The 23,798-nt window shown below is 50.8% G+C and overlaps 1 protein-coding gene across 1 annotated transcript in view; it reads left to right on the top strand.

Annotated features, from left to right (window-relative positions):
• The first annotated feature begins 16,049 nt into the window (after positions 1-16,049).
• Positions 16,050-23,798, top strand: part of ESRRB (estrogen related receptor beta) — a 102,201-nt gene continuing 94,452 nt past the window's right edge. The window contains exon 1 of the mRNA XM_069465147.1: positions 16,050-16,099. Coding sequence (XP_069321248.1) covers positions 16,050-16,099 — 50 coding nt within the window. The remainder of the gene's footprint in view (positions 16,100-23,798) is intronic.

Below are 23,798 nucleotides of genomic sequence, written 5' to 3' on the forward strand. Positions count from 1 at the left end.
CTCAGATTATACAGCTGCCCCGCAGTGCTTGCTACCCATGTTTCACTGTCTGCAGGATGACAGAATGAACGTTTAATTTAAACCTGCAGCCTGGTTTCTTCTAGCCCAGCCTGCCTTTCTGGCCCGCGCATGGGCCTGCCAACCTCACATGGCCCCATGTGGGCAGTCTCTCCTCAGACCTCATTCCAGCCTCATCCTACCTTCTTGGCCTTGCCCACCTTTCACGGGGAAGAGGCAAGTCCCCTGGGAAGAGGAGAACCAGCAGCGGGAAATCAATAATCCCTCCTGTCCAGCCCCATCGGGGCATGGCCCTGTGGTCGCCCTGGGCAGCTGGGCTCTGTGAGTTTTTACTCAATCTTATTCTCTTGTCCAACTTTACGCTCCCTCATTGCCCATTTCCATCTCTCCTGGAACTCTGGTGGCTGCTGAGAGCTCCCTGTGGGGACCCCAGGGAAGGTTTCCTGCCTCCTTGGACCACCCCCTCCACCTGCACCCCAGAGGGGCGGGTTGTCTGAGCTCCTGCCTGGGGTCCCTGCCGGGCTGCAGCCCACCTGACAGGGGTAGTCCCGCGCCCGCCACGCCTACCCGATGCTGCCGAAAGTGTTTTTCTGAGTTCACAGGGCCTGGGAGAGAAGAGTCTATATCCAGAATCTTAAGAGGCAGGGAGGAGCTCAGAAAGGCACAGAAGCATTCCCCAAAATGGGATTTCCATGTTTAGAAAATGGTACAAATAATAAAGAGCCCTAAAAAAAGGTTCAGGACCTTTGATCCAGTAATTTTGCTTCTGAGAGCTGATTCTCAGGAAATCACTCCAGAGAAGAAACAGGAAGTCTGGGGCACCAGGAGGTTTGTTGCAGAACAAGAGCCGCTGAAACAAGGGGGACTGGCGCACTCAGCGGGCACCGCGTGTGAGGGGACGGTGTGGGTCAGTTTACGTGATGCTTAGGAAGGGTATGTGACAACATGGCACGTGGGCGTTATCACAAGGTAAGATGCAGAACTGCACAAAATACACGTGCAAAAGGGAATGAGCAACACTGAAGTAATTTCTGTATAAGTGAGGTCATTCCTTCTTTAAAATAATTTTTTCTTGTTTTAAATAGTCCTACAATTTCAAAAAAGAAATGAATGGGGCAGGGGTAGTGATTAGAAGCGGGTGTGAGGGGGACATCCGGGGTGCTGGCCATGCTTGATTTCTTGCTCTGGGTGCTGGGTATATAGATGTGTTCATGTGGCAAACATTGAGTTAACTGTCCACTGAGGGTATGTGGACACTTTTGTAAGTATGTTGTACTTCAATAAAAAGTTGAAAAATGAAAGAAAAAATGGAATTTAAAAAGAAATGGTGATCTGGCCGGGTACAGTGGCTCATGCCTGTAATCCTAGCATTCTGGGAGGCTGAGGCAGGAGGATCGCTCGAGGTCAGGAGTTCGAGACCAGTCTGAGCAAGAGTGAGATCCCATCTCTACTAAAAATAGAAAGAAATTAGCTGGACAACTAAAAATATATAGAAAAAAATTAGCCGAGCATAGTGGTGCATGCCTGTAGTCCCAGCTACACGGGAGGCTGAGGCAGGAGGATCGCTGGAGCCCAGGAGTTTGAGGTTGCTGTGAGCTAGGCTGACGCCATGGCACTCACTCTAGCCCGGGCAACAAAGTGAGACTCTGTCTCAAAAAAAGAGAAATGGTGATTACCTGGCATTCAGTAAGACACACTGGAATGGCAGCGTGCACAGTTAGTAGCTAGTAGGTTCCCTCCCTAAAATGTCCTATTATTAAAAATTAGTAATAATAAATCTGTTTTCTCTGGGATTGTTTGAAGGTGAAGACATGGGTTTTAAGACGATAAACTTAAGAGCTTAAAATATTTAGTATTTATAAAACCTCTAAATTAGTAGTTCCCAAACTTGAGAATCTTCCGGGTGACTTGAGGGCTGGTTAGGACACAGATTGCCGGGCCCTACCCTGCAGGTCTGGGGTGGGACCTGAAAATTTGTATTTCTAACAAGTTCCCAGGTAATGCTGATGCTGCTGGCCTGTGGAGCCCACTTTGAGAACCAACCTTGGGAACCTTCCAGAATCCCAAGCGTGGTGGAAGGGTAGACCCTTGCTGATGAATATCGAGACATCTTACTTGAATGCAAAAGTGAAGCTGGTGTTAGGTCTTGGTGACTATAATTCTACCATCCCAGAGGATGTCCGTGCCTGTGATCATCTGGCACTAGGATCTGTGCAGAACGAGTTGATTGAAACTGGCCCTACTGATGCCTTCCCCAAACTCCAGCCTGAGCTGGTATTGGTGTTGCCAGATGTGAAAGAGACACAGAGGCAAATTTGCTTAAGGGTGAGAAAATGCACAAATTAAAGCTATTGGCACAGTATCTTTCAACTCAAGAAGGGCCTTTTACAGGGGTGAAGAAACAATAAACAGCATGTGTTGAACAATTACTCTAGGCCAGGCACTGTGCTGGGAGCCTTCTACACCTTGTCTCATTCCCTCCCCAGACGTGCCCTGTGATGTCAGCCCTGTCATTATCCCCTTGCCCAGAGGGTTGCGCAGCTGCCCCAGAGCCCACAGCCCGTGCGTGGAGGAGTCGGGATTGAAGCCTGGGCCCAGAGCCCACGCCCTTGCCCAGACAGAGCCCGATGGGCACACAATCACCTCCTCTCGGAACCACCTGAAGAAGGGAGGAGAGGGGATCCCAGGGCTGTCTGAGTGGGAGGGCCAGGAAGGGCGCAGGGCTGTGAGAGGGGTTGGTGTAAAAGGTAGGCTGTGGAGAGGGCAGGAGAAGGGAGGAGGAGGAAACAATGTGCAGGAACAGCCCCAGGAAGCGAGGTGACATGGCCCGTATTTGCTGGGACTCCGGGGAGTGAGAGAAACGCAACTCAGAGCAGAAGCCCCGAAGGCTCTCCTATCCGCGTGTCTGGGGCAGATCTGGTCTCCAGGTGTGGCTGGATCCATCAGGGCTCCACCTCTCCTTATTTTCTGACTTCTCTAAAGGAGTATAATAGAAAAAGAAGGACAAATTGGGGAAATAATGCTAAAGTCAGGTTACCAGGGTCTAGTTTTCAATTGCCCGAGAGCACTCCGAGTGGGATGCCCGTGCCTGGGGCTTCTCTTCCTCCCTCGCCGGGTGAGCCTGGCAGGTGGCAGTGCCGTGCAGGCAGCCTGAGTCCCTGTTGCACTATCGTGTTGCTGTGCTCTGGGTCCAGCCTGGTGGGAGGCGATCCTGTCCCATGTAGCACACCCCCCAGTCATATACCTTCCTAGGGTTCTTATTGGCACCACTGGGTTTCTTCCTGGAGGTGCTTGGTTTTTATTCCTGTCCCCTGCTCCCTCCCCATGGACTCCAAGGCACGTGGGTCTCTGGAGCAGACCCTGGTCTGCTTAGTTGCAGACAGAGGAACTAGAAGAAGAGACAGGGCAGGGGAGGGGGATGGAGCTAACTCTGCTGTAGGAGGCTAGAAGCCCTGAAGGTCAAGTGGGCGAGAGAGCGCACTGGGCAGGTGTGCACACCTTCAACACACGGTGGCCCCACCACTAGTAGAAGGTGACCCCGAGAGTACCCTGGGCACTGGCCAAGCACATTAATAATTCCCCCTCCCTTTCCTGTGGGCAGGGTGGCCGTGTGGGAGGGGCCTTTCTCTTTAGCATACAGGTTGTATTTGTGGGGACACACACAATCCCAAGTCTGCTTGCTCGCAGACTGCTTTGTCCCAGGGCTCTATTGCGTTAGCCTTGACTTTAACAAGACTTAACAGATGATAGATAAAGAGGCCTGTTGCTCTGCCCCACTGCTCTGAGTCTGTAAACACCTGTCTACCTTTCTGGGTTGTTCCATCCTGAACTCCAAGGACATGCTACTAATCTTCAATATCTTTTCTTTCTGCAAACCCTTCCACCAAGAAAGGACCCTGGAGTGTCACACAGAGGGTGGATTGATTTTATTCATTTCCCCCTTGCCAGACAGAGGAAAGGGACTATGAGCTAATGAGATCCAGGAGACGGTATCTAGGAAGGGCTTTGAAATGGCAAGACCTCTCACACACATATGTCTTTACATGGCTTCCACCCTGCTTGGAGGAGCTTCCACCCCGCGCCTCCTGAGCCCTCTCACATCGCTGGTGGTAGAATCATGAAAGAACACATTTGAGAAGCTGTCCCTGTGCTCATGACATTGAGACCGTCCTACATTGCAGATGGTCCCAACACATCCCAGATGGCTTGGCTGTCCAGGGGCCTGGCAGGTGGGGTCAGCGGCTCACACTTCTCTGCCTGAGCTATTGTTGGTACCATTCAAGGTGGCTGCCTGGAGAGGTCCCTTGAGATGGGAAGCTGGGACGTGAGGGGGATGGCAGTGAGGCGAGGTGAGCTCGGCTATGAGGGATTAAGTAGCCTTTGTCTCTCCATTACCTCTGAAAGGCCCTTTGCAGCAGAAATGGCTAGAGTTAGAATTGCTACATATCAATGACTCTTCCTCTAAGATTAAGAGATATAAATAATAAACACACTTCTGAAGGTTGTCTGGACAACACCTGGTGTTATTAAAAGGTGTGTAGGGGAAGGGAGGATTTCCAAGATTGGAGTAAGTCTCAGAGGCTGCGGAAATGGCTGTTCTTTTTACACCTGTTGAAGGATTCGGGTACCAAAGGGGTGTTAGTTTGCCATGAAACTCCATGTCTGAATCACAGTGAGACTCAAAGCAGACCCACGGGCGTCTCTCATGGATGGTCCTATGTGGCCTTAGCCCTGACGTTGTGTGGGACTCGGTGGCTCACCGTGATGGACCAAGCATTGGGTTTTCAGGTCGGGGAGCTCGGGGGAAAGTGGGCGATTGTGGCTGGGCTCGCGGGAGCCCCACCACATCTGGGAAGATGTGCTCGGTCCTCCAGGCTCTGGAGATGGGATGAGGTAGAGAGGGGAGCAGGGGGATAGGACCCATATGAGCTGTCACAGTAATAGGGTCAGCCACTGGCTAATGCCTCAGTTGTACCCTGCTCTGAGGGTCTGGGTCTCACTTTGAGGCAGTGTGGACACGGGATATGTTATGGGGGGAGGTCACCGTGAGAAGCAGGCTCCCCCTCCCCAGAGCTGAAGTCAGGACCTCCTTTCAGGAGAGGAAGGGGTGGAACCGATGTCTGGTGACCACCTACTCTGTTCCAGGCACTGTGCAAAGTAAAGTGCATTATACATACTACCCTGCAGTGAACCGTTAAGGTCGGGGAAACAGAGGTTATAAATTGTCCCGGGGTCATGTTGCCAATGAAGGACAGAGCGAGGATTTGAGCTCAGGTCTGCCAGACTCCGAAGCTAGTGCTCTCCACCAACATCAGCATTCTCAGTAGCCGGCTTCATGCCTGATTTGAAATCGCCCTGTACTTCGTGACGATGTTTAAGCACCACCAAGCCACACTGCCCCTGAGTTTGGTCCTGGCTTCCTGCTGTGTTACAAGGGGAGCCACCGAAATCGAGTCATCGTAAATGGCAGTGGACGGTGACCCGAGAAGCAAGTATGTGTGGAAGTTACTAACTTTTAACCATTGGCTCCTCTAAATGGCTCCGGCGCTTCCAGAGGGGATATTATTCCAGGCATGGGTCTGATTTGTGGTAGCGATGCTTCTATTGTTTATTTATTTGATGCTGTTTAGAGAACAACTGATTGTACAGACACCGTTTTGATTTCCAAAGCAAGCTCCGGGGACACCTAGGGGTCCTGTAGAGGTTGTTCTTGGGGTGGACGTGAAGGACTGAGTGGAAGGGGGATGGTCCTTTCTTCCCACCTGCCTACATCAGAACAGCTACTTTTGCTGCTTTCTGTGGCGGGTTCATGTGTACAGTTCCATCTGAAGGATGACCATTTGGGGCTCTTTCTTAAAGTTTGGAACCCATTGCTTTAAAATGACACTTTTGCGACCCCAGAGGCAAAACATTTCTGCTTGTGTGTGAGTCTCCCTCCCGTGGGTCAGCCACATGCTGGCCATCGCAGAGTCCTTAAGGAACTCAGCCTCGGTAAAGAACCGCCCTCTAGCCCATCCTTTGATCCTGGGAACAATAAGCGAGTCCTTGGTTGAATGGCTAGGTTAGCAAGGATCCAAGGAACGAAAGAAAGTGTGCGTTGGTTGATATTGGAAGAAACAAGACGATAAAACCACCTGTTTGGTCTCATTGTGGCCTTTCAAACTGGAAGGGGAAGGAATACGAGGTACTGAGCCCTCCTTATTTTATTAGGAAATTTATTCTGCCTCCAAAGGGGGCCTCCTAATTTCTTGGGTGTGTGTGCAGAAACCCTTCAAGCAGATCCAGCTGGCTTCAGAATCGCTGCCCATTTGAACCCGCTCCAACCAAGCAAATTGGCCCTAATGGGGAAATTCTACTTGGCATGGATGGTCTTCCCTTTCGTCACCTCCTCCTCCTTCTTCCGGCTGCCCTTCACCTTCTCCAAGTCGTAGAAAGTTAAAATTTACCATTTGGCACCATTCCATGAAATCAGCTGGTTTCTTCCCCCACGTTATATTCCTTCTCTCGTTTTCTCCATTCAGTGCTGATAGCACACCTCATTCTGTTGGAAAGAACTTTCCTGTTAGGAAAGGACATGTCTTCATAAATACATGTTCAGCAGGGAGAGGTCTGGCCCACACTGGCCTCCCAAAGGGTTTCATTCCTAAAGTCTTCTTATAAATTGGCGGATTGGGCATAAGCACGTATTTCCCAGTTATCTACTGTGCTTAGGTGCCCAGCCTGCCCACGAAAGCCTCTCTCTCAGTCCTAGGAGGCGGCACTGACACAGACTTTGTTGAGGTGACGTGGTAGAATGGACAGGCAGTATAGCTCAGGGTGGGCTAGACTTGGGTTCTACGCCCACATTGTTTTCTGGCCTTGAGCCATAGCTCTCAGAGCTCCATTTTTCTCTTTAATGAGTAAAATGGGAGCAATGACACTCTGCTCCGACGTGAGCTGGGCTTGATTCCCCTGTGTGAGGACTGGATGGCGGAACAACGCCACGTGCCCAGCACAGCGTGGGTGCTCAGCAACGCCCGCGTCCGCGCCGGTCGCTGAGTCTGAAGACATACTAGAGCCGTGTCCTGCACGTGCACAGTGAGTAAAGGGTAGAAAATGAAAATGCTACACTTTTGGCGATTGACCAAAACAGAGGAAATGACCATATGATTGAACAAGAAACAGAGTTCCGTCTTTATTGCTGGAATTGGATAAAAGGCAGAATGATTTGGTGGAAGAACGGTGGAGTAGAGGGACAAATGATGAAGGTGCTGAGAGGGTTTCTGGACACTTTCAGGGGCTCAGTGATGTTTACTATTGATCTGTTTGGGGGCGATTCTCTTGAAAATGTCCTAAAGAAGTGTGGACAGTTGCCTTTTTCTGAGGACCACCAACCCAGCTGGGGGCTGGGAAGAGACAGAGGAACTAGGCAAAAGGAAGGGTGCTGGGGTACAGCTGTGTGGACCTGGAGTATTTGACACCTGGATCTCTCTCTCTCTCTCGTTTTTTTTTTTTTTTTTTTTTTAGAGCTAGGGTCTCGCTCTGTCACCCAGGCTGGAGTGCAGTGGCACCATCATAACTCACTGTAACCTCAAATTCCTGCTTGAATTCCTGGGCTCAAGTGATCCTCCCACCCCAGCCTCCCAAAGTGCTGGGATTGCAGGCGTGAGCCCCTGCGCCCGGCCCTGTTGGATCATTTTTATTTATTTCTCTAAAAAATTTATTTACTTTTTTGAAAAAGATTTTCCTCCAGAACTAAATTCAAATCCAAACAAACAAACAAATAAAAAAACAAACTAAAGAAATAAGACATTTCCCTTAACATAGACACACATATACATTCACCCCTCCCTGGATTTGGCCGCAGCTGGAACCATCCGTCAGCTGTGAGGGAACAAGCCCATACGTTAAGGATGGCAGGACAAAAAACAACCTGGCCTTGGAATGTTTGCTTCCTGAGATGATAGACTCTTACTTACCCTTTAAGCCACTGACATGTGACTGTCCTGTTGCTTGCAGCCAAAAGCAACTTAGGGTTATTGTTGGACGTGTGTGCACCTGGGGAAGAGATAGTCACCCAGGGAAGTAGCTTACTCAGTCTGGAGAAAACCAGGGAAAGGAGAGAGCACCGTGTGTACTTGGCCTCCTGGATTTGGTGGGAGAAAGAAGTAGAGACATTAGGCCAGATGGTTCTATTGGTGGCTTAAGATGACACCATTGACCTGAACATCCCAGCAACTGAGCCAGTGCCAGAGTGTTGGAGTAGGTGAGCGGGTGAGTGGGGTGTAGAGGGCAGGGACCACGTGGGCTTTTGTAAAACATGAGTCTGTGACTGGGTAGGGACTGCAGATAGTCATCCCTCACTGTCCTCACGGTGCGCTCCTCCCCAACCAAGGAGGAGGGCGGTAAATCATAAAATAGTTTAAATTGAAAGAAAGTCAGCGGCCCTCATCTGTTCGCTGATTCAGTCTTTGTCTTAGCCCTAGTCCTCTAGAAAACAGCCCTGAGCCAAGCGTCAAGAGGCTGGTACTTCCTTTGGGAGGTGCAAGCCCAGGGCGCGGAGGGCGGTGACAACGGGGAAGTGAGGCAAGGAGAGACTACACGAGGGAGCTGCACGTGCTGCTGGGGGGGGCCGCCACATTTCATCCAGCCTCAGAGAGATTTAGCAGAAACCTTCCTTTTCTGGAAGGTTTATTTTTTAAAACATAAACCGGCTGGTGGCTCACACCTGTAATCCTCGCACTCTGGGATGCCGAGGCAGGAGGATCACTTGAGCTCAGGAGTTTTAAGACCAGCCTGAGCAAGAGCGAGACCCCGTCTCTACAAAAAATAAAAAAAAAATTAGCCGGACGTGGTGGCACACACCTGCAGTCCCAGCTACTCAGGAGGTTGAGGCAGGAGGATCGCTTGAGCCCAGGAGTTTGAGGTTGCTGTGAGCTAGGCTGATGCCATGGCACTCTAGCCCGGTCAACAGAGTGAGATTCTGTCTAAAAATAAATAAATACATACATAAATAAATAAATAAGTTGCACCACAAAGGAGGGAGAAAAGAGGGGGAATTTGGGAGCTACCGTCATATACTTTTGGGTTGCGTCATCTGGCCCCACAGTAAGCCAGGTCCCATGCTCTGGAGGTAGAGGTGACTCCGCCTGAGAGGGGAGCTCACCAAGAGAGGAAAAAAAAGACATCCAGGGAACCCAGGGCGACACATACAGTCTGTGTGCGGATGCAGTGTCTGCACCTAAATTATTGTTCTTGCGCAGGCAGGAACAACCCATCTCTCCTTTTCCCATGTTCGTCCCTCTCCCTGTGGGTCTCGGACACCCCGCAGAAGGGCTTCGACACCTTCTCCACGTTGCTTCAAGTCATTTCCACATCACCCTTCCAGTCCGCCTGCAAAGCAAGTCCCGTAGGGCTGAGTGTAAACTCCATCGGAGCCTTCAGTAAGGAGAGTAAGGAGGAAATATTGCTGCTCCCTGCTCTGCCGGGCTTGGGAGAATTACCCCAAAGCAGTGTTTATCATGCCATTGAGCGGATGCCCGTGTTTAATGTGCTATCTGTCCTGACCCCAGGTGTCTCTCTGCATCACTGCTCTCCAACCGGCAATGCCACAGTCTGCGGCTCAGCCGAGGGTCATTGCTGACAAGTGTATTACCAGTGTTTATTCATATTAAATCTTGTATCGGTGACTGCCTTTTACCCATTTTTCTAAACTCCCTTTGGTTCTTCTGCAGTTTCCCCTCCTGCCTTGTCTTGCCCTTCTTGGAAAGGCAAACCCTCCTAAGTCAGGAATTCTATAGCAGCTTCGTGTTCCCAGTTGTTGATGAAGAATAAAGGTGTTATGGATGGCCCTGCTACACAGCTCAAGCCTTCATGTGGAAGTGGTACTGACCCATTCATAATTCAGAGCAGTGGGGAGTTCACCAGTGGGACTGGTTTAATTACAATATACATCTGTGAAGGGGAAAAAAAAAACGGTTGGCCAGCACTTTTGCCGTGTAAAAACACATTAAAAGCTATCATCTTAATTATGTTTTATTTAGGTATAGCCTTTACACTTTATAAAACAGTTGCATTTTATTTTTCCTAAAACCTAGAAACATTTGCTGTTTTTTTCCTCTCCATAAAACATTTTATTAGAACAAAAATAAAATGCACCTTATTCTGAAAAATATGTAAGTACAAAGTTCTACCTTAATTGAGCCATTAGGAAATATAAACACGTTTAAATGTCCCCAGTTTTGAATTTTATGTCATTCATGCTAGGGAGGCAGCCTCGGTCAACATGTTTTCTTTGCTTCCACTTAATAACAACACTTTACGTGTGGGGGGGGGGTGGTTTAGAATTAATTTTCTAAAGGTGTCATGTATTTTACGATTTCTCTAAGATAGTTATCCTTGAGAATAGAAATGTAAATAGAGGCATCATTTGTGATTTTGCAAAGCAAATTGTTCATTCTTTCTGTGGCCATGGTTGCCCATGAGATTTTTGCAGTTAAAACTATTAATATCATCAACCAAAGAGAAGTTTTTCTTTTACCAGTGATGAAACTCTAGGAACAAATTGCTTACACTACTATTTAAAATCAACTATGTCTTATGCTTAAATTGATGCCCAAATCACAAGAAATTAGATTACAAAGTAATATGTGACACAGACAAGAGTAAGGTCAAGTTTCTTTGTCATAAGAAAAAACCCCACGATCCAGTGTAATGGAAAATATTTAATTAGACAGATCGTTCATTCAGTCAATAGCTGGTTGTTCAATGTCTCTTCGCTACCAGGGACTATCAAGACATAGTCCTCTCTTCCCCCTCCTCCTCCTCCTTTTTCTCTTTGTGTTCCTCTTACTCCTCTTGTTTTTCCCCCAGAAATTTGGCAGGGGACAAAGCTATTGTAGCCATAATGTGCGCCTATTCTCCTGGTAGCTAGGAGGAAAAAAGATCTTTGTACAGAGAGACAAATCTCACTTTCCTGATCCTCCAACCTGCCTGCTCACTGCCGTTGTCATCTCGCATAGGACGAGAAAGAAGGAATGTAAGGTAAAGAGAGAACTTTAATAGACTCTTCAGCTGTGTTGGTGAGAATGGGATCTGGAGGGTCAGAAAAAATAATGGAGCTTTGAAATATCTGGAAGTTATTCCAAGACCCCTGGTAGGGATTTCACATAATGAAATGGATGATAGTAGTGGCAGGGGAGAACCCAAGCATTTATCCACTCAAGAGATCCCCTTCATATTTTATCTTTGGTGTCATGGCAGCAGTGCTAATAGGACATGAGCTTTCTTGCCCCAATAATGGCCCATTACAGCTTCAGGAAAAGCCATCATGTTTCCGCAGCATTTATCTGTCAGCAGGAGACTATTATGGGAGCACAAACTCACATTGTATTAGCGTTATCAGTTAATTATGGTCCTTGGGAGGAGTGCCAGCCAATGGGCTAGCAGTCTGCTGACCACCACTCAGGGATATAACTCCACATCCCAAATACAAGCATGTGAGAAGACAGCAGGTCCACAGAGGTGTGTGGTCAGGGACATTTCCCTTGGCCTGGAGCCCGAGGGGCACCGTCCCCAGAGATGTGCAGGTTAGGCTCTCTGCATAGGCCAGGCCCACCTTAGCCATTGTGGACTGTCAATGGATGCCCTTCCTGGACTCGCCGGCCCCAGCCCTCTCCCTGGGGTGGAACGGAAGCAAGCCTGGCTTGTGATTCAGACAAATCCACGGAGGCTTCGTCCCCATACGGGGCTGGTGGTAAGGAACGGCCACACACCTTGCGTGTTTCCCAAGGCCTCATTCTCACCTGGAAACTTGACTTCAAGGAACATGGGCACGGGTGAGGGACAGGGATGGCACAACCAAACAATTAGTGTCCGCACACTCACTGGACTTAGAGAGCATGTGGCAGACTCTCCAGAAATGCCTGTTGGATCTTATCTTTTAGTGATGACACCGCCGAGTCCTCTGCTCTCCTGGGGACCCAGCTGGGCCCACCAGCTTCCGCTAAGTTGCCTGGCTTGGAAGATGCCAAAAGCTCCCTCTTATCTTTGGTCCTAGAGCAGCACATGGCAGGGGAGGAATTCGAGAACCTGAGAGACGCTGCTTGCTGGGCCTTGTTTGTGCAAAAATGACTGGTGTCAGGGTAGAGGGAAGGTGCTGCAAACTCGAGGCTCTGCTAAGGGTAGAGGTTTCACCAGACCTCTGGGGCAAGGGGTGCTGTACTGGGGTCAGCTGCGTAGATCATGGCAGGGCCACTCGAGTGACCCTGAGATCCAGTCGTTGAGTAGGACAGCCCACTCTGAGGACTTAGGCCGGCTGGGATGGGAAGTAGCAGGTGGTTAGCGTGGATTGGTGTTCGACTAGATCCCTGACATGCTCTGTAATTTTTGTACCTAGGGGAATACAGGCGTGGGGAACTGAGTGGGCTGGGCTGTGTGTGAATATGTTTCCTAATTGTCTGCCACCTGGAGCTGTGCTCTTGGCAGGATAGCAGGTCATAAAGTTGGCATCCAGCAGCAAGTGCTTTCTTTCCCCCTCCCCGCAGGGAACCACGTGGGGAAGGGTGTGGACACAGAAGTCCGTGTCCCCACTATCCTCCAGCTGGAAGGAGTGTGGAGGGTGTTGTGCTGGGACACTTCTTGTTTTTCTTCATATTCCTTCGGAAGGAGCTTGAACTCGGGGAAGGAGGGCTAGGGAAGGCCAAGAGACTGGTCTCCTAAGATGTAGGAGAGTTGAATACGTAGAACCCAGAGACTGTACATGGTGCACTTTGCCAGATTCGCTGTGTGACCTTGGGTAGGTCATTTCACCACACAGAGAAAGGTACAGATTTGCTTCTTTGTCAAATCCGATGATGGCTCTACATGACTCCCTGAGCCCCTCCTAGCTGTAAGGTTCTGTGAGTATAATAAATATCTGTTTAAAGGAGTTTGTCCACAAAACAAAGTGAGCTGCTGTCCCCTAGGCCCTCCACCATTACCGTGTCTAATAGCCTTGGTCCCATTCCCTTTTCGGCTGACTTGCCCACCTGGGGGTACCCGAGTGCTGGGGCATAGGGTAGTTAAGGGGTGGCTTAGAGCTTCTACTAGGGGTGGATTACAAATAGCACCTGTTCTAGGTGAGCAGTAAAAGTGTGAAATCGTGACTGGTCGACTGCATTTCAAACTTGCAGGAAGCCAAGAACTCTCTGCCCACCCCACTCCACCCCCACGTGGCCTTTGTTTTCTGGAGAAGAGATGACTTTGGCAAGGTCACGCAGAGGAGGCAGGACCAGATCCCAGAGTCCTCTGCACTGCCCCACGCTGCTACCTCTCCAGCCAGAGGCAGGGGGCCCGGCCCTGGCTTTGGGAAGGAATCCTACCCTCCGGAGCCAGCTGAGGGCAGAGCGGGAGAAAGGCTGGTCTCCGTTACCTGCATCCCGGGACCTCGGAGGTGGAGAATAACTGTGTGCAGACATTAGCCTGGTTTTCAAACCAATGCAGACCTCTATTTTCTCTCATTTGCTCCCAGTGGCTTTGAGTCCATTGGTCTGGGGCGTAAAGGGGTCTTTCCTTTAATGTTACGAAGAGCCCTTTATCTCTACCGAGTGTTTTGTCTCCAGTTAAAAACGATGCACCCACACAAAGTAAGAAGCCAGCTGACCCCACACAACCTGCCAGGGCCTGACCCTCTTACCGGGCAGTGGCCTGTCCCTGAGCAGGCGGTGGCACCCAACTCCAAACTGCTGCAGCTTAACAGTTCATTCAACAAAACCTTTAAGAAGCAACGGTTATGTAGCACGCTGTTAGGTGCTGGGGATTCTCTGGTGAACAGAAACAGATGCGCTTTTATGGAGCTTACAGTCTAGTGAGGTAAGGAGGGAGAGGGAAGTATTACTCATATCAGTACACAGATAATTGCAAACTGTAATAAACTACCTGGAGCCAAGTGAATAGCAGAAGGTTCTGGTCCAGTCTGGAAGGTGGGGCCTTGTAGGTGGCAGGTGCAAAGACTGGGGCCCAAGGGCAGTGGGTATGGGCTGGGGAGGGGTATAGAGGGACCACAGGAAACTGTCACAGGAGGCCTTCCTTGTAGACCACAAACTAGGGCCTCTTTCCTAACTGCACAAGGGGACACTGGATTTGCATTTTACAGAGCGCTCCCTGGCCCCTGTGTCTTGGAGAATGGATTTCAGAGGGCCAGAAAGGATGCAAAGAAACCAGCCACTGAGGTCTTGGCAAGAGATAATGGTCGTGCGGAAGCCAGGCTCAAGGAAAGCGTCTCTGTGCCCCTCTTTCTGTCTCTAACCAAGTACCTATGTGATTAGAAAAAAATTCCGGGGCTGCTGGGGGTTGCTGACAGAGGAGACGCCTTCATCCATCTCTCTGTGAGATGCCTTCCTGAGCCTCGCGCCCGGAAAATCCCACGCGTTCCTCGACTTCAGCACATTTGAAAAATCTCAGCTCTGTTTTCCAGCCTGCTTGAGCGCCGCTGAGCGCGCATTTATCCAAGTCAAATATCGTCTGTGATCCTGCGGCCCACTCCCCTGGCCCCTCCCTGTGCGGCTGCCCCCACCCCCACCCCCACCACCGGGGTCTCTTGCAACCCTCCCTGCTTCATTCCTGAAGTGCATGAACACCGCCAGCAGTTACACTCCATTTAGACATTATTTTGATGATGAAATTATGTCTTCCCCTACTGCTCATTGTCTTCTGCAGAATATAGGAGACTATGGTGGTGGTCTCTCCTGAGGGATTCCCCCCCCTTTCAAATAATTCCATACCTACCCCACTCCCCACCCTCATTTGAATCATCAAATTGATTATTATCCCTGTGGCTGACGCATCTCAAAAAATGCAAAGCCCCAAAAGAAGGCTTGGGGCATGACTTACAGCTCATTTTGGTCCAGTGGCAGCCCATAATATTTGAGTTCATGGAGGGAGCAGAGGACGGGGATGCAGGTGTGTTCATAGCTGGGGATTCAGGTGTGTATTTGAAAGCGTTTACTTGTGCCTCAGAGTGGATGTGGCAGGTAAGTTGGTTGTTTTAACTACAATGTATTTTCCTAAGCAGACAGGAATTTATTTGCTCATGTCTGTGTCCTGGGTACACTTCTGAGAGCTGCCAATGAATAGAGCATCACTTTACACATCCAGAGAGCATTTTATAGATGCATGCCCTGCATGGAGCCATATGAGAACCGTTCAGAATGGACTGGCCCAGGTGGGAAGAGCTGGGGAGGGAATCTGTTTCTCTCCTGCTCTCTGGGCGGGTATGGGGGGGGTGTCTTACCTGCTGGCTTGACCCTTCACACTTTTGCACACCAAACACAGGGTATGAGGCTAGGAATTTCTAAGGCCATGGCCTCTTCTCTTTGGTGCGTGGGTGGAGAAATGTGACTCATTTTTAATTTGGAAAACAAACCCATCCCAAAAGGCTTAGAGGTGAGTTTGCTAGGCCTACCAATTAAAAGATGGTTTGGGGGTGGCAGTGGGGGTATATAAGCAGCAAATCTCCACCCACCCCCCAACACCAGGCCCACCTGGCAGTTGGATTTTTTTTTTTTTCCCCTTAAACTGTGAGAGGGCAAGCCTTACAGCTCTAAAACCCAGTCCTCCTACTGTACAGGAGGGGACCTCGCGCGGAGTGTGAGCGTCTTATTCCATTGAAGTCTCTCTGGCTCAACCCCCTCCCCCCACCCCAGCTTGATTCTGTCACTTTAAGTCCAGCCCCTGAGAGATAGCCAATGGGAGCCAAACCATACATCAGTCTCCCAGCCTTAAAGCTACAGTAGGGTTAGTGGGCTCCAAGTCTCGGGTGCCCCAGCCTCCTCCACCGCTCCGCGTCCCCTCTGCCCGCCGGCTCCGGAGCGCGCGGATGAGTGGGAGCGCGGGCTGTGCGCGCACGGCTCTCTGCCTCCCTCTGCCCGCCGCGGCCGCGTCCTCCCACTCTGCCTTCTCGCGCGCCCTGTGCCCCTGCCGGGACTCGCACCTCGCCTGTGCCCTTCACTCGCTCTTCCGCGTGATTTCCCCGCCGCCTTTCTCCACCAACTGGGAATGCTAAAACGGGACTGATGGACGTGTCCGAACTCTGCATCCCGGACCCCCTCGGCTACCACAACCAGTAGGTGTCCTTTTCGGTCTGTCCTTCTGCCCGTCCGGTTGTCTCTCTCCTGGGGATCACAGTTCCTCTTCCACACATCCTTGTGTAAAAGTGGCAGGGACCTCCGGGGGCACTTGGGGAACGTGGAAGGGGAAAAGCCGCACACTTCCTGGATTTCCTTCTCGGGCGTAAACCCGCCTCCAACTTTTCCTGCACCCCTTCGACAAACCCTCACTTTTAGGCAAGAGGAGCGCTCTCTCATACTTTTTCTTCCTTTTGCTCTCCTCTCTGCTCTTGCTCCGCGGTGAGAAAATATTTGAGTTTCTGTGGAATGGAGCAAGAGGGGAGGCAGAAGCGCCCAGAACAGGTGCAGGGATGTGGTTGCAAGGATGTCCTGTCCTGTCCGATAAAGCCTCCCCGCGGGCGCTTTGATGTATTATTTCCATCCTGGGGACCAAAAATGATCCCAGCAAGGGGGAGAAAATCGAACGTGCCGCGGCGGTTTGGAAACTGCAGGCGGCCAGTGCCCCGCTCGCCCCGCGGTCGGTCGCGGTGGGGCGTCCAGAGGGTGCGCACGTGGCGCAGGCGGACCCAAAGCGCCCCAGGGATGCGGGCTGCGTGGCTCCTGGTGCGCTGAGCTCCGCACGCCCTGCGAGGGGAGCGCGCATCCCGCCAGGAGCCCGGGCAGCCGGCCCGGCAAGGCGCCTTGTCCTAGGCAAAGTTCGTTCGCGGCTTTGGGGGAGGCTGCGCCGATCGGAACCATGGGCACGGTTTCCCTGCCCCGGGGCAGGTGTGCGCTGGCAGAGCCAGAACCTAGGCTTGTCGGAGGGACTTGGGGCGGCGGCTGGGGCTTCGAGACCGGACTCCCAGGAATCGCGCGTCCCCAACCCCAGGCAGCCGGCCGAGCGCAGAGTGGGAAAGTGGAGAACGGATGCCCGGAGAGGCGGGTGGCTGCCCCGCGCGCCCTGTCCGGGCTCTCCGGGTCCCACTCTGGCCACCCACGGTTTCCCTCCCAGCCCCCTCCGCGGGTCGCCGCGCCGCCTGCCCGGTACCTGCCTGGGTCTCCTCTTGGGCGCTCCGCGTCCCACCGCGCCCCCCGCGGGTGTCCCGGCGTTTGGGTGTGTGCTTGGGCAGAGTGGTCCCTCAGCAGGCTCAATAAATAATAATAGTAAACATCTAGGTTCTGGCGGACAGCTTTCCTGCTTAACTTTGTGCTCTTCTTCCTCTTTTTTTTTTTTTCTGAAGCAAACTAAACTGTCAACGTCAATGTCTCTCTCGTTCCACCGTCCTTTCATTTTTGTACCACTCGCTTCCCCCCCACCCCAAGAACCACGACCACATTTCTAAAATAAATACTCTGGATAATGTGGGGTCCCAGGAAGTACCTCCCCCCCCACCCCCGCACAGACTACTTGCGCCCACGGTGGGCCACGCGGGAGAGCCCAGGCAGCTTCACAGCAGCGGCTTGTGTCGCGGACCTCGCTGTCCCGGCCCCCACGCTTCTGGTTTTAGGGATCCCCTCACCCAGTCCCCCCGGGCAGAGGGCCCTTTAGATGCGCTGTAATGTCAGGAGAAGGCGGAAGGCGTGGGACTCGGAGATGAGGGGAATCCTTAATTATGGTGGATTTGGGTTTCCATGCTCTTGAAAAGTGGCTTTCATTCCCTTTAAAGGTTACACTGATCCCAGCTTGCGTGGCTGGGGTGGGGGTGTTGGTGAGCTGTGGACAACGTTCGGTGCTCGTGGGGCATGATTTCCTCACATAAAATTACCAAGTATGACAAATATTGGATATTTAAATTATTTAGGCTCCCTCTCTCCAGAGGTGACTTCTTTAGTTGAGCTTGAAATATCTATGTGTTTGTCCCTGGCACAAGCCATAGTCAATAAATATGAAAATTCGTATGAAGGAAGCACATTCTTTGATTGTGTTGACCAGGAAAGCAAGGAGAGAGAGGGAGGTTTAACAGCTGGGCAATCCATCCAGTTGACGGCAACCCTGGCTTGAGTTTGAGGAGAAATACGGGCAGAGAGGTGATGTCAGGGAAGCAGCAAAGGGGAAGGAGGTGGCCCAGGTCCCGGGGGTCTGGCGGGGGGTTGAAGTGGAAATCACTTATAAACTAAGCTTCACAGTGTTTGGGTTCCCAACCCTTCCTGGATTCTTTGCAGAGAATTAGCTTCTCACTCCATGGGGCACAGGAAAAGACAAAAATATACCTGCTGTCTGTACCAAGGAACTCAGCATCCCTGGGATTGTCATTTCTCAGAGCCCAGGATGTGCTGGGCAGCAGCCTCGGGCATTGGTGAGCTGGCCCCATGTACAGATGTGTGTCTCTTGCTGAGCGTTTGCATTTGCTATGCTGCAGAGGTGCGTCATTTCCAAGGACAAGCTCGCGTCTGGGGAGGCATCTTTCTGACCTTTACCCCAGGGTTTCGTGACATAGCATTAGTGCCATGGGTAGCCAGGTAACAAAATGGAGGACTGCATTCCTTGGTTTGGTGGAAGGATAGTAGGATGAACCCATTCATTAAGGTGCCGATGTTTCATGGGGCACCTGTATGTGAGTGGGTTCGTGTTCTCCGTACACACAGTTTTCACCCATGTGGATTAGTTGACATTCCCGGACTCGAGAAAACCCAAGGGCACAGGAACCAGAGTTCAGGGAGAAAGAACTCTCCAGCCCTCCCTCTTGCTTCGAACACACAGAGAGCATTTTTCTGTGCTTCAGTGTCATTCTCACTTTCCCAGGTGAGAAATGAACACGCACACAGACACATACGTACCTTCGTACCTTTCTATCCTTCATTTCCATTTTCCTGTCGCCGATCCTGTAGGTGACTCCGTTACCCTTTCTAATCAATATTTTATGTACATGTATAATCAGCCGGAGTGGGAGTCAGTGTGCTCTCCCGCGTGTGCCTGTGCACAAATGGGTCCGTGACAGGACCCGCTAGAGACCCGCCGCACACAGCCCAGAGAGCAAGTGGGGATATGTGGGGGGGGAGGGCCTGACCCACCTCCGATGGATACTTTGCTCTTGTTAAAGAAACAAAGAACAAACTGTCCCGAAGGTAAAATATGTGGGTTCACACGTAGGAAAAATGCCACATGGTAATTCAGAATCAGTGACCCGGAGAAAAACAAAAGGGGAAATTAATTTTTAATGGTACATTTAAAAATAAATCAGAGTGAGGACATTAGTCTTGGTTTTCCAAGGGAGGGGTTCTAGGAAATAAACCTTTCTGTGCCTGCCACCCCTCTGGAGAGGCGGGCTGCCGCGGAGAGGATGGGTCGTCGTCGCAGGAGTTGCTTGGGCCCGAAGGCGACAAAGTGGGAGGAAACGTTAGGTCAACGCTGGAGGCCCCGTGCCAGCTAAGGCCCTTTCCAGCTCAGTGAGATCCTGACAGCGCTGGAAATTTCCTCTTGGAGCTTACTATTTCCCTAACCCCTTTCATTTTAGAAACAATCCTCTATTTTACCAATAATTAGGACATATGAAAAGATCTCTTCCTTAAAAAAAAAAAAAAGAAATGAAGCAAAAACCTGGCCCACCAAGCAGGAACCTTTTCATTGTATTGATTTGGAGCAATCAATGAATATTCCATTTAGTCCAGGAGAGGAGGGGCAGAGGGGACTTTCTGGGGAAAGCACTTGGAGGGAGGTGGCTGTGCGAGAGATTTCATGTCACACCCTGCCTTCTCAGATTACCCCAGCCCTTGCGGGGGCCGGGAGTGGGGGCGGGGGGCGCCTTATAACTTTGTCCTGCACGTTCCATGCATGTTCCTGATAATCAGATATTTTGCCAAATGGTTTTAATGATAATTCGAACTCATTGAAAAAGTTTGTCTCCTCCCTTGGTCCTCTGCAGAATGCCTTGTTTCTTTTGAGCAAAGATCTGCATAACTCTAGAAGGCTGGTGGAAGGATGTGTGTGAGGGAGAGACATTGAGGGAGTGTGTGCATCGGGTGGGCCCTGGAGTTGGCTGAGAACCAGTGGGATTCGGAAGGAGACAGAAGTCCAAGACAGCAAACAGCCTAGAGACAGGATGCTTTTGACCTGGCCCCGCAGCGCCCCTGCCTACAACTCGTCTTCCCAGGTACTTTAAGTGACTTCTTCAAAATGATTAAAATTCTTGGTGGTTCCAAATGTAAGGGAAGGAACAGCAGCTATTTGGACCATAATTCACTGCTTCAAAGTAAAGCCCAGCCCACACCCTGAACACCTCCGGTCTGTCGTCCTCCCCTACCTACCCGCCATCGTCGGGTCTCTGTCCATCTGTCTCCAGAGCGAGACCCTTGCAGTGCTCTTCCCGCTGGACGAGGAGCTCTGCCCAGAATTAGCCAAGACTAATCACAGCTGCCCTGGGAGCTTGTCTTGGAGGCTGCTGGCTCTTGACTGAATGTCACCATGGGGGACCCCTGCTCAGCTTGAATGCTCAACCTCTGGTGTCTTCCAGAGACACTGTAGTCCCCAGAGGGTGCATGAGCTGAAGGGGGCTGCCAGTGCAGGGCCCAGGAAGTCAAGAGGGCACAAGTTAAAGATAGGCTGGCATCAGACAGATCTGAGCCCAGAGGCTTCCTGAACGTCCCTCCTGTTTGCCCTTGAAGCCATCCACTGATTTCTAGAGATAAATCAAAGACCTTTTTAGCATGTGTGTGTTGGCGTTCCTCGATTGGGCTTCGTCTCTGGTGAGTTTCACCTTTCTCAGTCCCAGCAGCCTCAGACGTCTGGGGAATGGTCACAGACGTGGTCATTCCTTGGAGGAGGGGCCCATAGGCTTTGATGGCCCTGGTGTCCCCTGGCGTGGCAGGGTGGCCTGGGGCAGGATTACATCCTGGTTGCCCCATCAGTTGGTGTGGCCTCGTCCCTGCGCAGGGAGGTTGTGGTGTTTATAATTGCAAATGTAATTAGCAGACCAGCTCTGGGGGACTGGAATGCTCAACTTGCCTGCACATCCCTGTGACCCCTGTGACGGCTGGCCCGGCAGATTAACCCTCACCGGGCCAGTCTGCCTCCTGACACTGCTGAGGCCACTGACCTTCCACCGATAATGGCAGTGCTGTCCTGGGACCAGACTCCTTCCTCGGGGTGGGGTGGAGGGTTGTCAGGGCAGTGGCTGGGAGAGTTCGGTAGCTGGGTGTTTTTCTTCCCTAGGGCACAGGGCTGGTGACCCTCACCTCTTGTGACAGTGCGACCCTCCCTGTGTGGTGGGCCGTGCTGGGGCATTTCTTCCCTCACTTTCTCGGCCACACTGGAAGGATGTGATGGGAAGACACCGGCTGCAAGCTGGTCAGTTCTGTGGCTCTGGAGGGACTCACGGTGACTTCTGTCTCGTGCTCCTGGGGCTTAGCGGGCAGCGGCTTGTGTTTGCCCACGTGTGAGCTTCTTCCCAGAGCCAGCTTGTGGGAAATGGCCGCTTCCTGGCTCCTGGGCTCTGAGCGGGGGTTCCACAGAGCCGGGCAGCTTTGGGTGGTCCCACTCAGAAACGGATGGGGAGGCCGTCATAGGAGAGAATGGGCTTAATTTGTTTCTGGGGACAGAGACCCCCAGACTAACCATCCAACAGAAAGACACCGAAACACCAAACAAGTAGGGAAACATGGAGCTGCGTGGTCTTTCCCTCTACCCTACGAGTGTGCTTGTGTTATCCGCTCTAGGGTGCCTTTCTGTGCCGATCAGGATTAAAATCAGAAAGGATCTTAACAGGACCTTTATTTATAAGTCATGGCTAAAGGGAGTGTCAAGCCCTTTCGTGATGCTGTTGAAGCCCCTGTTGTAGAGGCTGTTTCTGAACCCCGAAACATCAAAAGCCACGTCCATCCCTCAGGGAGTTTCCGCCATGGGGGGAGTGTGTGTGCAAATGTGTGTGTCACCGTAGGTGTGCCCCTGTAAGATGGGGTGGCAGTGGGGGTGGCAGTGGGCAGGGGGCTCTGCTTTGCACATAGTCCCTGCTGCCTGTTGTACCCTTGCCTGGGCTGCGGTCTGGCTGTGGCCACATTCCAGTAGGGGCTGCCGTGCCTTGGGATTGGTTTGTCCACCGTGTGAAGGGGAAGGGAGAGGGACCTGCGCTGCTTGTGCCTGCAGCCCGGAGCATTTCAGTCCTTCTTAAGGGCCTGTCCTCAGTTTTCTGGCCCAGGCCAGGCCAGACCCCGGAGAGGGAGAGAAGGGAGTCCTGCCCTTCTCTCGGATAACAGATGGCCACGCTCAGAAGAGCGTTTGGGCCATTCTGTTCCAGGTTCCCAACTTCCTCTTCTCTCCGTGGAAATACCCATTGACAAGCTGTGACTTAGAGCCTCCACTTTTTTCTTAAATCAAGGAAAATCATACCACTTAATCTGCCCATGGGGCTTTCAGTATGGAATTGGACAAGGTGGGGAAAAAAATTATCGGCTAGATGTCTTAAAGTCAGAATTTTCTGAGCTTGAGTTAAAATGGTATGAACCTAAAACAAAAGTTTTCCTGGGGGTCAGAGAGAGAATTTTTTTCATCTTCATTTTGCAGTGCTTTTTAGCCTTATACACATTTTGGTCTTAAAGAAGTTTTTTCTTTTCTTTGCTTTGCTTTTTTCATTTCTCTCCTTTGTTCCTTAGGACTTTCAAATATTCTATTCAGTATTGTCATTGAGCGTCCCCAGATTGAGCCTTTTCTGGGAATGGTTTTCTGGAAAATGTTATCTTATTTCTCAATGTCTTTTCATTCAGAGGTCAAAAGGCAGTTGAAACAAACTCCAGCGAGGTTTTGTTTTTATCTTCTGGTTTCAAATGTGATCAATTTTTATTTAAAACTATATCAGGGTCCTCTCCTGGCAATTATAGCTGCAGTCAGCCTCGTGCCTGACCATCAGTGTTTACTCAAACCCTGCATTTCAAATCAGAAAGGGTCTTAACGGGACCTTGTGCTAATGCGAAGTGTCCAATTAGAGTCAAGCCTTTCTATCGAGAAGCTCTGAGTTTCAAAATCCCCAAATACGAAGTGTTCTTTTCACTTGGATTTTTTATTTTAATTGCTCGAATTAACTAGAGTTCATACATTAGGGGATTTTTGTTTGTTTGTTTTATTCTTTTTGTTAATTCATTTAACAAAAATTCATTTACTGTTATGGCATTTACTTACATTTATGTTTTTGATATTTTCGCCTGGCTTGTGTTTTAAAAATGATACCTGCAAAAGGGTTTCGAGCAGCACTGTTGTGCTCTTGTTTTCTGAAGGGCAAAGAACACGGAAATAAAGTTGTAAGAAAATGCAGTAGAGGAGGCTGGAGTGGGTGAAGAAGGGTGATGTTTTAGATGAGATTTGCTCTCTCCTGTCTTACAATTTAGCATTTTCCTTTGTCTTCCCTTTATTTTTTTTTCCCTCTATTTTTGCTCCAAGTTACTGTAGTTTGCCCTTGTTCTTTTATCTCTCCTCAATTTCATGTTTTGGAGGAAGGAGTGTAGGTGTGTGGGTCTGTCCGAGTGTGCGTGTGTGTGTGTGTGTGTGTGTGCGCGTGTGGGTGCGTTTGAGCTGTTCGGAGCTGCTGAGCACGATTACTTGCGTGAAGTCCCGAAGCAGAATGCCTGTTACTGGCCCCCCTGTTCTGATGCAGGCATCAATACCTTTATCTACTGTCGCTGTCCTGCTCACATGTTTTGGTAGAAAAAACAAGGACGGTAAAGACCTGCTGTTTCCAGGCAGATTCCAGCGTGGCTGTGTCTGTTACCTGGTCAGCCAGGTGATGGGGT

The sequence above is a fragment of the Eulemur rufifrons genome, chromosome 2, assembly GCF_041146395.1.
Source record: "Eulemur rufifrons isolate Redbay chromosome 2, OSU_ERuf_1, whole genome shotgun sequence".
Taxonomy (NCBI): domain Eukaryota; kingdom Metazoa; phylum Chordata; class Mammalia; order Primates; family Lemuridae; genus Eulemur; species Eulemur rufifrons.